Raw genomic sequence first — 15,189 nt, 5'->3', positions numbered from 1 at the left:
ATATTCACAGTATCTTAGAAGTCTTGTTTGACCTCCCCTGGATAAAAGAGGGGGGATATGTAGAAAGTAAAGAACTATTCCCTTGTCCTCTTGACTCCTTGCTCATATTCAGAATGTTAAATTAGGTCCTGAACACACATCATTGCTAAGGGAATAAAATCCTGCAGTTAGAGAACCAGTGTGTGTGGGACCTGAAGGTGGCTATGGGGAACGATTCAGTAATTCCATCTTAAAACATAGCCCTGTGGAAGGTACTCTGTGATCAGGTCACAGTCCACACCTCTCCCCCTTTCTCCACCCATCAAGGCCAAAAGGAAGTTCAACTATGTGCAGCAATAAACTTGACATGTTTATTAATTAAACTATCACTTAAATAAAAAAAAGTGCATAGAAAATAAACATGTTTAAAAACTCCTTTTTTTTTTTTACAACTATGTACACTTTTTTACTTTTACATTCAGTCTTTCGTAGAGAGCTTTCAGCATTATTATTTTTTGAACTATTAAAGTATTTTCCTTCGTCCCTGTCACAGGGAGTTAACACTGATGGACTTTAGACACATTTTCCTTTTTTTTTTTTCTATTTTTCTCTAACCAGAAGCTTGGAAGAACACAAGGAAAAAAAAAAAAAAAAAAAAAAACGAAACAAAACAAAAGATCTGTTATACATGATAAAGTTGTCAAGAAATGTCTTATTTCTAGAAAAGAAGCTTGTCATCTGTTGAGCTCTTGAAACAATTATTCAACTACCTGTATTTACTAAAGAGACTGTTAAAAGTTCAATAAAAGAAACACCACAAGTCTATTTTCTTGGTTGAAAGACAGAACTAGAGTACCTCGGAACAAGATACCAGGAAAGCACAGAACACAATTTTCCCCTAAATGCAGGTGGTAACCCCAACATTCATAACCAAAAATAGAGAAACAAGGAGCACAGGTGCTGACTGGCAACGTTCATGGGCAGGAAAATCCAGGTGACACCATTTCTGCATCGCTCTGATCCTAGGAATGGCCTGTTTTATCGTCCCTTTGTGGTTTGGGGTTCCCCATTAGAGAATCAGAGGAACGCTGGCCTGATGTTTTCCTGCCACTACCAGCAACTGCAACACAATCCTTATCTATAGTGTTAAGAGAATTAAAAGCCATGGACTGAACTAGGCTTTGTTACATGGTGCATTACTATATTAGTTCCTATATATATCATATTTATATTTATTTGAAAACCAAACAAACAAAAAGGTTGCAAGTTTTTCAGAGTGTGAGACTTGACTGGTATTCATGATTCGGCACAAAACCATCTGCTCAATAACCTTGTATTGCTTTAAAATGAAGGAAATGAAACAAAATTACACCCAGCCCTTTGCAATGACCCGCTTTTCCTTAAAAACAAAAGCAACTTAGTTTATATGAAAAAGAATCCCAAATCAAACTTAAAAGTTAACATCTGACAAGGTTTTCACCTTTAGTATTTTCAGATATTTGATTGAACAAGTCAGTCCTTTAGAAAGATACATTCATTAAAAGTGTGTGTATGTGTGTGTGGTGTTGTATTTTTTTTTCTTTTTTTTTTAAACTCAAGATGGCTGCATGGCGCTCACTGCATTGGCGGGGGGGGGGGGGCGGGGGGGGGCGGGGGGGGGGTTGACAGAGGAAACAGGGTGGTGGGCTGGGTCCTGGCAAAAGGAGTCTGGATGAAAACTTATAGTGCCAGGGCTTCCCCTTAATTCTTGTTACTGGTCTAAAAACAGGAAGAGGGGTTGTGTTGGACATGGTGGGTACCAACAGAGGGAGCCAAGGGACCAGGTTCCGGCCAAAGGGTCAGTGCCATGCAGCTATTCTGGTTACACAGTTGTTACTGGCCACCAGGAAATGCAGCCACAACAGGTTCTAGCAGCAAAGCGTTGAGTGAGCTGGCTCTCACTGAGAACTGACCAGGTTTGCAGCTGTTATTCCTTAGGGATCTGAGGTGCCCCTTGGGGGATTCTTGGGAATGACCCACCACAATTCCTCAATCTGCATTTCTGTGCAGAAATTCCCTTGGTCACTTTCTAAACAAACTCACGACATGTTTTGGAGATAGAAATGCCGTTTTGCCTCATTCCCTCCCACAGGGAAACCTTAGCTTATCCTCCAAGTTGCTGGCAGGTATGCTGACATTTTGGCAATGGACTCAAGGCTGAGCTGTTAAGAGGGATTTCTCATTTCTGTGGTTGACGGTTGGGGGTGGAAAGGCAAGGCAAACCATCTGCAGCTGGCAGGAGAAGGAAAGGTGTAGGTTCCTCCCCTGACCTCAGGGTTTGGGATTATAGAAAGAGGAGGAGGAGGGGGCTCACAGTACAGCATGGCCTAGCAGGGCAGTAACTAGGTCTATTTAGCTGAGTTTCCCCCACCCTCAGACTGGCCTTTGGGTCTTTCTCAAGATGAATTCATGACCCATCAGTGCATTATTCATTTCAGTAACAAATGCAGCTTAAGGTTTTTTTTTTTTTTTTCTTAAAAACAAAAATAGGAATACAAGGATTTACAAAAAAACCTCACACAGTGCAATAATAAAGGAAACCAGACACTAGTGGAACCCCTTGGGCCACTGCATCTTGTTCATGGGCAAAAGGAGGAAGGGAGGTGAGGTCTGGGTAGAGTGCTTTTCCCCAGTCCCCTGCTGGCACTTCTCCACGATGACAAGAAATTCTGCCATCCTGGCCACAGTGCTGGGCTCCCCTGCATGACAGTGGAAATAGTGACAATGTTCCAGCAAAGCCACCAGACAAAGTTCTTAAGGTCACAGAAGGAAAGGGAGCCCAGGATGGAAGGCACAGCAGAGCCATGAGTCCTGGGGCAGAGAGTGCTGGGCTGAGTCGTATTGCTTTGCTAGACTTAACAGAGGAATGGGCTTCTTGTGGCAAGAAAAGGGTGCCCCAGCCTCTACTTGGACTGCACTACTCTGAAACCTTGTGGCAGGAGCAGAGAAAAATCTGCTTTATCGTGAGTGGTCAGACTGTGCTTCAGTTTCAACGGGCTGCCCCAAAAGAGGGCACAAGGGAATCAATGGGTTCTTTGCAGATATGAGGACTTGGTGGGCAGAGGGAAAGGAAAGGAGGTGATCTATGAGGCAGATGGTGATGAAGAATGTCAAGGTGCATTCAACTTGTTAGTTGCTAACTCTGAAGTAGTAAAGATGAGGGACAACGCAAAAGAGCACTGCCTTTCACTACTCTGGGGTCAGTGCCAGAGACAGAGGGACAGTGTGGGAAAGAAGAGAAGAAACTGGTGTGTTAACATACTACAGTAGCCTTTTGAGGAGCTTCAGTGTGGAAGGAGGGGAGTGGCTTAATGGAGCTGGGTGACCTTCCTTCTCCATTATGTCAAAGAGCAGACCCAGGGAACATTACGTCAACAGGGCACAAACAAGCTACACATGAAACAACAAAAAGTACACCTTCCAGGGGGAAGTTGGGCAGGAAAAAAACCAGACTTTGTGTACAGCTGAATATTTTCTCTAACTTCATCCTATGAAAATAAAAAATTATTAAAAACCGATCTTCTTTTAAATTAGGATAATACCGCGGTTTAAAAAATAGCCTTGTCATAAGTGCTTCTCCCTATGAAGTGCTTCTCATAGAAAAATATACAAAATATATTTACATTTATAAAACCTTAAATAGTAAACTGTAAACAGAACAGAGTAAAATCCAATGACTTAATTTAACAGGTTCAGGACTGTCTTGGGGGAAGGAAGAGGAGAAACATTTGATGCTATTTTGACGACATCCTAAGGAGTAATCAGGGCAGTAGTGTCATTTAATTTACTTCATCCATGGATTGCGCACAGGTGGCAGAGGTCCCTCAACACAAGGTGGTCTAGTCCCCAAGTTTTGGGCCTGGAAATCTGATTAGTGTTCTGCCGTCAACTGGTCACTGACCATTTAGAAATTAAGTCTTCCTATGTCTTAACAAGGGGAAAACAAAGTAACCATGCCCTAGGAATGGGGCCCAGGGGTTGTCCTGGTTGTGACACTCTGGTTGTTGCATGATCAAATCCTATTTAAATAACCTTTATCCTCTTCTAAAAAATCATGCTACATATATTTCTTTAAAACTCTCAGAGGAGCTTTATGAAAACTTCTCCAAATTCTGTCTGGTTATGGCCAATGGCTCCTGTCCACTTCCCCACCTGGAGTGCTTACAGGCTCAGGGAACTTTTTGTAGGCACATCCTACGCCCAACAGGGAGTGTCCTTGAGCAGGGAGTCAATCTCCCCTACCACCCAGAAAGAAATGGAAAGCAGTGGGATGAAGGACAGGGAAAGGGAAGAAAGTAGAGTGAAGAGAAGGAATGGAAGAGGGAAGCCGCTCCTACTGTCAAGAAAGGTAATTGGCTGAGATAAGGCTCACTGGGGTAACACTCCCACTCAAAGCCCACAGGCTCAATGTTTGGTAATTAATTGGCACAACCCCAAGACAGCCTTTTGACACCAGAGGTGCTAGGAATCTTGTCTCCCAACTGGAAGTGAACTCTTAAGTGGGAAGATAGTAGGGAAAAATCACCAGACCTTCTCTATTTGTTCAACAGACGGCCATACTTGGGGCCTGATGAGCAAACTATTAGGTATCCAACCAGCCCTGCATCTGGGGTCTTGCCTGACCCCTCACTTATAGTGCTTGGGAAAGGGCCAAGACAAGGATGACAACTTGTTCTCTGAGATGCTCAGGCCTCATCTACCATATAACTAACCCTCTATAGGCTCCTTCCAGACAAATCTCCTAGGGAACCTGTTTCCCACTTTTAATAGCAAACGGGGGGCCCTAGGAAAAAGCCAATCAAGGATCTTCAAGACCTCCTCTCTTCCCCAGGACTACGATCACATAATGATGTGAATATGGGACATAAGGGTGTGAAGCCATCACGGAGGCCCCTCAATTGTGCCCGCTCAATCCTGGAGCTCCTAGATGCTGGAAAAGGCCTTAGCATTGCTTTGGATGGCCCTGGGTCCTAGGACTCCAGCACAAGGGGAGGAGAGCAGCTTTAATTTAGGAACTTCCGGCACTTCTTGGCGCCACAGTTGCAGGGCAGCTTGTTGCTCGCATCCTCAATGGGGAACTTATAGTCATAAGTGAGTTCCTCTCCACGGTAGATTTTACGCATGGCAAAGATGACAATGTGCTTCTGCCCATCAATGTTGATGACCCGAGAGTAGCAGTTAGGCTCACATGAGTGGTTGATGAAGCGTGCAGCATTTCCATGCATGGTGGCATCTACCACCTCTGAGTCATCAATTCGGAACATGTAGCAACCAATGCCCTATACACACAGGAGAAAGAAGAATTTGTTATTTATTTATTTTTGGTGCTAGGATTGAACTCAAAACTTTGCATATGTTAGGCAAGCACTCTTCCTACTGAGCTACATTCCCCGTCCTTTTCTTAATTTTTGCAGTATTGTGAATTGAACCCAGGGGTGCTCTATTACTGAGCAACATTCCATTCCCCACCCCCCCCCCCACCCCCACCTTTTAATTTTATTTTGAGACACAGTCTAAGTTGCTGATGCTGGCCTGGAACTTGCAATCCTCCTGCCTCAGCCACAGCCACTGATGAGCAGGTTTTTTACTAACTTATCCAGATTTCTCTCTGTTCATACCCTTCAATACTTCCAGGAGGGGTTCCCAGACTACAGGTACTAGACTAGAGGTTTCTTAATGTCTTCACAGGAAAGATAAACCTAAACTTATGTAGCTATGTACTCTCCCACCCCCAGTATGGGAGATTGAACCCAGGGGTTACTCTACCACTGAGCTACATCCCTGGGACTTTTTATTTTGGGAAGGTCTTGTTAAATTGCCCTAGCTGCCCTCAAACTTGCACTCCTCCTGCTCAGCTTCCTAATTTGCTGAGATTACAGGGGTATGCACTGTGTCACCCTACCTATGTGCTTTTAATCCTGGGATACACTCAGACAAATCTTCAGAGAGAATCTCTGTGTACTAATCCTTAAAGTGGATTCTGAACTTTTATAGGGCCCATTATAAGTTTCAGAGATTTAAAATGCTTTTTTAAAAAGTCTTTGAACTGATAGAATACAGAATTCCTTATGGGACAGTTGATAGTGACTTCCTACAATAAAAGAAAGAACTAAGAGAGTACTCTGGGAGCCTCACCTTGCTATCATAATACTTCTCCCGCTTGTCAGTCTGGATGGAGCGGATGACGTTGCCAGCATACTCAATGACCATCTCTCCAGCATCTATGTTTCTCTTGCAGAAAAGCCCCCGGCCATGGATGGGAGACCTAGGACAGAAGGTGGAACAAAGAGCAGGCACAGAGCTTCAAGTAAGGTTAAGTGAATGAACAAACAATTGGGAACTCTAGACCTATTAGTTCTGCAGGAAAGACAGACACTTGAGAGAGAGAAAGAGAGAGAGAGAAAAAAAAAGATTTGGATCCCACCTGATTTATGTATTAGCTATGCCAATGGATGGGCAAAGATTAAAAATTTCTCCATTCTGTATCCCACTAGAAGTAGTAGCAGTCTAATTATGTCAAGTTCCTTGTTCAACACAAGGAGTGCCAGGTCCCAGGATATCAGGTTTAGTTAAAAATATCTATAAAAACATTGCTGAATGAAGAAGGTAAGTCCAGCATTTGATCCTCTTTATTTTAGAAAACTTTTATTAGTTTTCTGTAATTATTTCTAGGATTTTAGCCATACCTGTAGACACCAACTGCTTCCTTAGATGTCTTTTTTAAGTGCCGGAAACGCATAGGCATTGGCAGGTCCATGCTAGTTGCCCTCCTAAAAGACAAGACATATTACTAATGAATTCTCTTCAGGAAATGTTTTCTGTCTTGAATCAAAGTATTCTAGAGAATATGAATATACTGGTTGATCAATGCCAAGCATAATAAACGCCTAATAAAATGCACTCCTCCCCTTTTAGTACTAGGGATCAAACCCAGGGGTGCTTTACCACTGAGTCACATCCCCAACCCTTTCTATTTCTTGTTTTGAGACAGGGTCTCACCAAATTGCTGAGGCTGGCCTGGAACTTGCAATCTTCCTGCCTCAGCCTCCTGAGACACTAGGATTACATGCCTGGCTGAGGCCCATTTTTAATATATACAACAGTATTTTCTGACCATGATGACTATGGTGAGACATCTAAAACTGATAGCACAGACTATAAAGTAAATATGCTTCTTAAAAAAAAAAAAAGAGGGCTGGGATTGTGGCTCAGCAGTAGAGCACTCGCCTAGCATGTGCAAGGCAGGCCCTGGGTTTGATCCTCAGCACCACATAAAAATAAATAAATAAAAATAAAGAAATTGTGTCCAACTAAAAAATAAATATTTTTAAAAATAAAAAAAAGAAAGAAAATATGCACCTTATAATTATTAAGTTTCTTCTAACTTATATTCCTCTCTTTACTAGCTTGTTACTATTACTGCTTCAGTCTTCTTCAATGTAGCCAGGAAACTGTGATTCATGAAAAACTACACAGTGCCCTGAAACACTTAGGTAAAAGGAAAGAAGGGTACCCTCTCCATGTAAGACTTACCGAGCTGACTTTAGCTGTACCTCTTCCTCTTCCTCATCGTTTGGGTTGTATTCAGGTGGCTGTCGATGTTTAGAAGCCAGGAAGTTAAACATGTCAAATGCTGACTTCCTGGAGTCAAAAGATCAAAACATATTTAGAGAAATGCTTTAATAAAGTAGTATGTAAGACAGTGGTATCATCACTGGAAATCTCAGAGTGCATGGGGAAATAACTGTATCATTAGAAAACTCCAAACTGTTTCCACAAAAAAAGAAACTTGCCTCAGGTGGACTTCAGCCCTGGCTGAGCCATGAGGGTTTAAGGGGGGTTCATTGGCCTCCTCAGGTTTGTGGAAACGGAATTTATAATTCCGACAGTGCTTGGCACCAGATAGCTGCTCAATCAGGAATACAACTGCATCGTGGAGAATCCCCAGCATCCTCAAACCGTTAACACCTGTAGAACAAAAGGCACCTAGATGGTAAGGCATGCAGCCAACAGGAAACTGCACAGAACTTTAATGAAATGCCTGTGTAGAGAGAAACTCTGCCAGAGTATGCTCAAGAAATCAGCATTAGATAGCTGTTAAAATAATGCTGGTACAGATCTATCAATACTGAAAACGTTCATGATAGATGGCTAAGGGAAAAAGTATGCCACCAAACTGAACTGTTTTCTATATGCTCTATACACAGAAATGAGACATGCATTATACTGTTTCATGCTCATAATAGCCACCCAAGGCAGGAGTTCCTAGCTGCTGCTGCTGCTATTTTGTGATACTAGGGATTGAACCCAGGGCATTGTGCATAACAGGCAAGTACTCTACCATTGAGCTATACCCCCAGCTCATTACTAACTTCATTTTAAGGGGGGTAGACCTAGTCTCAGAATTTAATACACCCAAGATCAAAGAGCTAGTGTGTCAAGATTTAAACCTTAGATTGTATAACTCCAAATACAATTCCATTTTTATTTATAAGCAATGGAGTACATATGTAAGCTGATATGTACACAGGTATCTCAATAATTTTTGAAAGGAACATTAGCCACATCCCTAACAGCACAGAACTTTTCTGTGATGTATAGTGAATGCAGGGAGTAACACACTTAATAGCTTCTTTGTTTTTTGCTCAGTTTTAGATATGTGCACAAACCACACAAGGTGAAAAATGTAAAGCTTTAGTAGAAAGTATTGTGGGAACTCTTAGAGGGAACAATCTATAGTCAAATACCACACAACAATGCTTCAGTCAACAACAAATTTTTTTTTTTTGTAGTTGTACATGGACAGAATGCCTTTATTTTATTTGTTTATTTTTATGTGGTGCTGACAATCAAACCCAAAGCCTCATACAAGCTAGGCAAGCGCTCTGCCACTGCACCCCAGCCCCCAAAACAACACATTTGATGGCAAATATGATGGTGGTCTCCTGACATTACATTGGAGCTGAAATATTCCTACCCCCCAATGACAAAGCAGCTAACATAACAACCATCATAGTGCCATGTTCCATGTCTGTGGTGATGCAAATCTCCACAAACCTACTGCACTGCTTGTCACATAAAAGTATAGCATATACAATTATGTACAGTACAGAATACTTGATAATGATAATAAATGACGATTACTGGTCTATGCATTTACTCTCCTATAATTTTTAGTGTTATTTTGGACTGGATTCCTACTTATAAAGAAAAAAAAAAGTTAATTTTAAAACAGCCTCAGGCAGGCCCCTCAGAAGGCATTCCAGAAGGTATTGCTCTCATAAAAAAAAGGATAGCTTCATGTGTTACTGCCCTTAAGTACTTCCAGTAGGACAAGATATGAAGGTGGAAAACAGCCTGCGGTGATGTGTTTATATAGTTTTTTTTTTTTTGGTGGTGCTGGGGATTGAACCCAGGGCCTTGTGTATGCGAGGCAAGCACTCTACCAACTAAGCTATATCCCCAGGCCCTAGTCTTTTTTTTTTTTTTTTAATATTTATTTTTCAGTTGTAGTTGGACACAATACTTTTATTTTATTTATTTCTATGTGGTACTGAGGATTGAACCCAGGGCCTCGCACATGCTAGCCGAGTGCTCCACCCCTGAGCCACAACCCCACCCTATATATAGTTTTTTTTAACACAAAACCTTTTAAAATTTTAAAATAGAAAAAAATTAAAGAATAAGAATATGGAGAAAATATTTTTAATACAGTTGTATAACATGTATTAAGCTCTAAAAGTTAAAGTAAAAAAAGTTACAGCAATATGGGGGAGATGACAAGAAAAAAATTACAGTTAAAAGATAAGGTTATTTATTATAGAAGATAAATACTTTTTATCTCCATTTTTTAATGTTGAGGATTGAACTCAAGGCCTCACACATTAAGTATAATGTATTCTATAAGTATAATCAAGCTTCACCCCCTGCTCAAGAAAAAATAATTAAAAATAAATTTAGGGCTGGGGATGTGGCTCAAGCGGTAGCACGCTCGCCTGGCATGCGTGCGGCCCAGGTTCGATCCTCAGCACCACATACAAACAAAGATGTTGTGTCCGATGAAAACTAAAAAATAAATATTAAAAAATTTTCTCTCTCATTCTCTCTCTTAAAAAAAAAAAGGTTTTAATAAATAAATAAATAAATAAATTTAGTATAGACTAAGTTACAGATTTTATAAAGTCTACAATTATGTTGTAATCTTTTACATGCACTCACTACTCAAACTATTGTATCAATCAATCCTGATGCTTTGGACTTTTTGTAATGCAAGATGATAAATTATCTTACTGTTTAAATCACTTAAGAGTTGGAGTTTCCATATGTACAGAACATAATGGTCAAAAAAGGACAAAGAGGTGACTCTGAGCAGAAACTTGAAGGATTAATAGGAGTTTGTCAAGCACAAAAGGGAAATTGGGGAAGACAAGAGATGAAGGAGAGCAGGCCATTCCTGGTGGGGGAACTGTATGAACCATGGTATGCTAATGTGAAAACATGTAATGTACATAGTAATAATTATTAGGGTACACAGGTTAAAAATTCAGCTTTCTCAGCCCTGAGCCCTGAGATTCTGATCCACATTTTCAGACCACACATTAAGACACACTGATGGATCTGAACAGAGGACCCTGAATGGTGAGGAAAGTGGTGAGAGCTTAGGCCGAACAGATGGTGCACGCTGAGCAGGATCTTATCATGTGAGGATTCAAACTGGAAACCTCAGGAGAGCAGGGCCAATCTACTTCTACACAGGATTATATCCTTAGTGCTCACCATGGTGCTGGGCACATCACAGATGTTCAATACCTATTTATTAAAAACAAATACTTAAAGAGATGAAGATTTTGGGGCTGGGGTTGTGGCTCGGTGGTAGAGCACTTGCTTCAAATGTGTAAGGCACTGGGCTCGATTCTTAGCACCACATATAAACAAATGAATAAAATAAAGGTCTATCAACAACTAAAAATAAATAAATAGAGAGAGAGAGAGAGATAGAGATATGAAGATTTTGTTCTACAACCAGTATGTTTGTAAACAGTAAGAGGATTTTGAGATTCCTCTGATGACAACAAATACTATACAGAAGGAGAAAAGGGAGTCTGAGGCACTAGTTATAAGGTATCTTAACATTACAGGTGAGAAAATATTGGGGAAGAAAAAACAGATGGGAATAATGAAGAAAATAAGGATGTCAGAATTGGATGGAGTTGTCTGAGCTGAGCTCTGGGGAATGGTGGAACAGTAGAAGGATTGAATCACAGGTACAATGTGAGAACATGGGAACTGCTGAACAAGCCCAGGGAATATGCAGAGTGAGAAGAAGAAGCCGGGCACCCAGGAAAATCCTAACTTTTTCTTAACTCATTTGCCATCTGTTCTTTTAAAAAATTAAATGTAATTGAGCTAATTTTTAAAAAATTTATAAGTAAGGGCTGAGGATTTAGCTCAGTTGGTAGAGTGCTTGCCTTGCATGCACAAGGCCCTGGGTTCAAAACACACACACACACACACACACACACACACACAAAATAATATTGGAGGGCTGTGGTTGTAGCTCAGTTGTAGAGCACCTGCATAGCACATTTGAGGCACTGGGTTTGATCCTCAGCACCACATAAAAATAAAAATAAATAAATAAAAATAAAGGTACTCTGTCCATATACAACTAAAAATATATTTATAAAAAATAATCATGGAAATAAAGTGAAACAGTACAAAGAAGTAGAGTTGCCTATTCTAATTCTCCAGGTCCCACTTCTCAGAGGCAACCACTATTACATATATAATTTAAAAGTCTGTATCAGATTTTTTTTTTAAAAGCTCAGATTCCTCTTTTTTTCTTTTTAAGAGAGAGAGAGAGAGAGAGAGAGAATCTTAAGATTTATTTTTTAGTTATTGGCGGACACAACATCTTTGTATGTGGTGCTGAGGATCGAACCCGGGCCGCACGCATGCCAGGCAAGTGCGCCACCACTTGAGCCACATCCCCAGCCCCCTGTATCAGAATTTAAAAGACTATGATCATATGAGATACACACTGTTATCAACATGCCTTTTTAATCAGATTACTTTAGAATTTTTTCTAAATTCCCGTATTGAGGAGTATTTGAGTTGCTTCCAGTTTGGCTCATTGTGGTTTTATTTTACCTCCTTTTTAAAGTTGAAATAGTTTCTCATTGATACTAGGCTTCAAATGATGTAACCTAAAATTTTTTTTAGTACTTTTGTTTGAAGTGAACATGAAGGATTTTAATTAATCTAACACAGAAACTATCCATTGACTTTTTTTTTTTTTTCCCAATATTTATCTCTACCCCTCCTATCTTCTTTCAAATTGGTCCTGGGAAGGTAGGTGAAAGGTATTTAAAAGAATTTTTTTTGCTGGGTATGGTAGCACACATCTATGATCCCAACTACTCCAGAGGCTGAGGCAATGAGGAATTCAAATCCAAGGCTAGCCTTGACAACTTAGTGAGATCCTATCTCAGAATAAAAATGGATTGGGGGTGTAGCTTTGTGGTAGAATACTTCTGGGTTCAATCCCAGTATCACACAAAAAAAAAATCTTTAAAAAAAGAAGTATTTACCTATGATACTTTAGTTTTTTTCTTTTAACAAGGAAGAGAGGATAAGTATTTCAAATACATATTTCAAAATATTAATATTTGTTAATTTTAGATGGCAGGTACTATTACACAGCCTGTGTATTTTCTTGTTTAAATCTTTGTGTGTTTTTTTTTTTTTCCTTTCCTTTTGCAGTGCCAGGGATCAAATCCAGTATTGCTTTGCACATACTAGGCAAATGCTCTACCACTGAGCTAATCTTCAGTCTTCAGGATTTTTTTAGTTTAAAAAAAAAAAGTCAAAGACCAGGGGCAGTGGCACATACACGTATTTCCAGCAACTCAGGAGGTTGAGACAGAAGGATTACAAGTCTGAGGTCAGCCTCAGCAAGGTAGTGAAACTCTGTCTCAAAATTTTTTAAAAATAATAATAATAATAAAAAGGGGATATAAGTCAGTGGTAAAGTGCTCTTAGATTCACTCCTCAGTACCAAAAAAAAAAAGAAAAAAGAATCTAATAGGTGACTTATCTCCCACAAAATACAAATGGCCAATAACATGAGAAGATAATCTTACTTAATTTTTAAATGCATATTAAAATATGATTCCATCTTGATTAACAAAGATTCAGAAATTGGAAATAGTATAGATAAGAACGGAGAAGGTAGGGCTAAGCGAGGTGGTGCACGCCTGTAATCCCATCGGCTGGGGAGGCAGAGGCAGGAGGATCCCGAGTTCAAAGCCAGCCCCAGCAAAGACGACGGTGCTAAGCAACTCAGTGAGACCCTGTCTCTAAATAGAATAAAAAATAAGACTGGGGATATGGCTCAGTGGTCGAGTGCCTGTTCCAAAAAACAAAACAAACAAACAAAAAAAAACAAATCCACAATGAGGAGTTGGGGATGTAGTTTACTGGTAGAAAACTTGTCTAGCATGCTTGAAGCTCTAGCACCCCCGCCACACACATACATACACAAACACACACACATCATGAGGTACTATTTTAAATTAACTAGAATATCTAAAATATAAAAAAACAGGCAATATCAAGTTTTGATAAGGATATGGAGAAACTGGAACCTTTGTATACTGCTGGGAACATGAAATGGTGTAGCCACTTTGGGAAAAAAGAATTCTGTAGTCCTTTAAAAAGTTAAGGAGAGTTATCATATGAACCAGCAATGCCATTTCTAGGTACAGACACAAGAGAAATAAAAACAGATTTGCACAAAAACTTGTATGTCAATAATCATTAGCAAGAATAAGAAAGTAAAACAACAAACAACTCCAAATATCCATCAACTGATGAATGGATAAGCAAAGTATATTCACACAATGGAATATTATTTGGTAATAAAAAGGAGTGGATTACAACCAGAGTAATGAAAAATTGTGTTCCATATGTGTACTATGCTTGAAATGCATTCAGGCTGGAGTTGTGGCTCAGCAGCCGAGCACTCATCTAGCACATGTGAGGCCTTGGGTTCAATCCTTAGCACCACATAAAAATAAATAAAATAAAAGTATTGTGTCCAACTACAACTAAAAAATAATTAAAAAAAAAGAAATACATTCTGCTGTCATGCATAATAAATAAATAAATTAATTAATTAAAAGAAAAAATTTTTAAAAAGGTGGTGGTGAAATGGGCTGAGGATATAGATCAATTGGTAGAGTGTTTGTCTTACAGGCACAAGGCCCTGGGTTCAATCCCCAGCACCACACAGAAAAGAAAGAAAGAAAGAGAGAGAGAGAGAGAGAAAGAGGAGTGGAATATGAATGCAATGTTACAGCAGGCAGGAATCAAGGAATCAATCAATCTCTCTCTCTCTCTCAGCTTTTTTTTTTTTTTTTTGGTGATAGGGGTCAAACCCAGGCCTTCACAAATGCTAATCCCATGCTCTACATTGAGTTATACTCCCAGCTCAAGAAGAAGCCTTGAAAGCATTGTGAAGTGAAAAGCCAGTCACAAATATATGATTTCCATTTATATGAAAAGGTCTAGAACATGGTGTCAGGGGAAAGAGATGGGGAATTGACTAATAATGAGCAGGAAGGGTTCCTTTCAGTGACTATGAAAATATTCTGGAGTTATAAGGCAATGATGGTTGTGCAATTCTGTGAATACATAAAAACCACCAAATTATATGCTTTAAATGGATGATATGTGAATTATATCTCAAAGCTGTGAAAAATACTTTTTTAAAAAAAGTTGTTTTTTTTTTTTTTTAAATAGAATCAATTCTATGGCTGAGACTAATAAATTGACAGAATATTCTGAGGGAGGAGTAAAATAATTGCTCTAGTCATTACCTGCAAATGAGAGCTGCTTCAGGCGGGCATTTGATCGAGCTTCCTGGACTTTATCTGTCAGTGATTTCCAGGCATCTAAAAGAAATTAAAAGAAAACTGTAGGCTACAAGATATTCATGCCAACATCTCTTAATACTAACAGTATGCACAGGCATTATACTTAGAATCCCTACAGTTGGAGACAGTGTTTTGTTGTTTTCTTATGGTTTTAATCAACTGGGTGCATGGGGAAGTAGCTGAGAAGTTACAATAGCCAGTTGTGTTCCCTTCTTAGGTCACAGAAGCAATCAGG

The 15,189-nt window shown here is 39.7% G+C and overlaps 1 protein-coding gene across 6 annotated transcripts in view; it reads right to left on the bottom strand.

The window, feature by feature from the left end:
- Positions 1 to 328: 328 nt before the first annotated feature.
- Kmt2a (lysine methyltransferase 2A) overlaps positions 329 to 15,189 on the bottom strand; it is an 83,947-nt gene continuing 69,086 nt past the window's right edge. For 3 of the 6 annotated variants that reach the window (XM_071616743.1, XM_071616744.1, XM_071616745.1), the window contains 6 exons: positions 14,898 to 14,972; positions 7,808 to 7,986; positions 7,552 to 7,655; positions 6,705 to 6,788; positions 6,154 to 6,283; positions 329 to 5,297 (listed from right to left, as the gene is read on the bottom strand). In XM_071616743.1, the coding sequence (XP_071472844.1) occupies positions 5,022 to 5,297; positions 6,154 to 6,283; positions 6,705 to 6,788; positions 7,552 to 7,655; positions 7,808 to 7,986; positions 14,898 to 14,972 (848 nt within the window). In that variant the 3' untranslated portion in view covers positions 329 to 5,021. Of the gene's footprint in view, positions 5,298 to 6,153; positions 6,284 to 6,704; positions 6,789 to 7,551; positions 7,987 to 14,897; positions 14,973 to 15,189 lie in introns of those variants that run through there. The other 3 variants (XM_071616740.1, XM_071616742.1, XM_071616741.1) reach the window with 1 other exon arrangement.

Source organism: Marmota flaviventris, chromosome 9, assembly GCF_047511675.1.
Source record: "Marmota flaviventris isolate mMarFla1 chromosome 9, mMarFla1.hap1, whole genome shotgun sequence".
NCBI lineage: Eukaryota > Metazoa > Chordata > Mammalia > Rodentia > Sciuridae > Marmota > Marmota flaviventris.
Note: the sequence above shows the minus strand (reverse complement) of the source record. Positions and strands in the feature narration are given on the sequence as shown.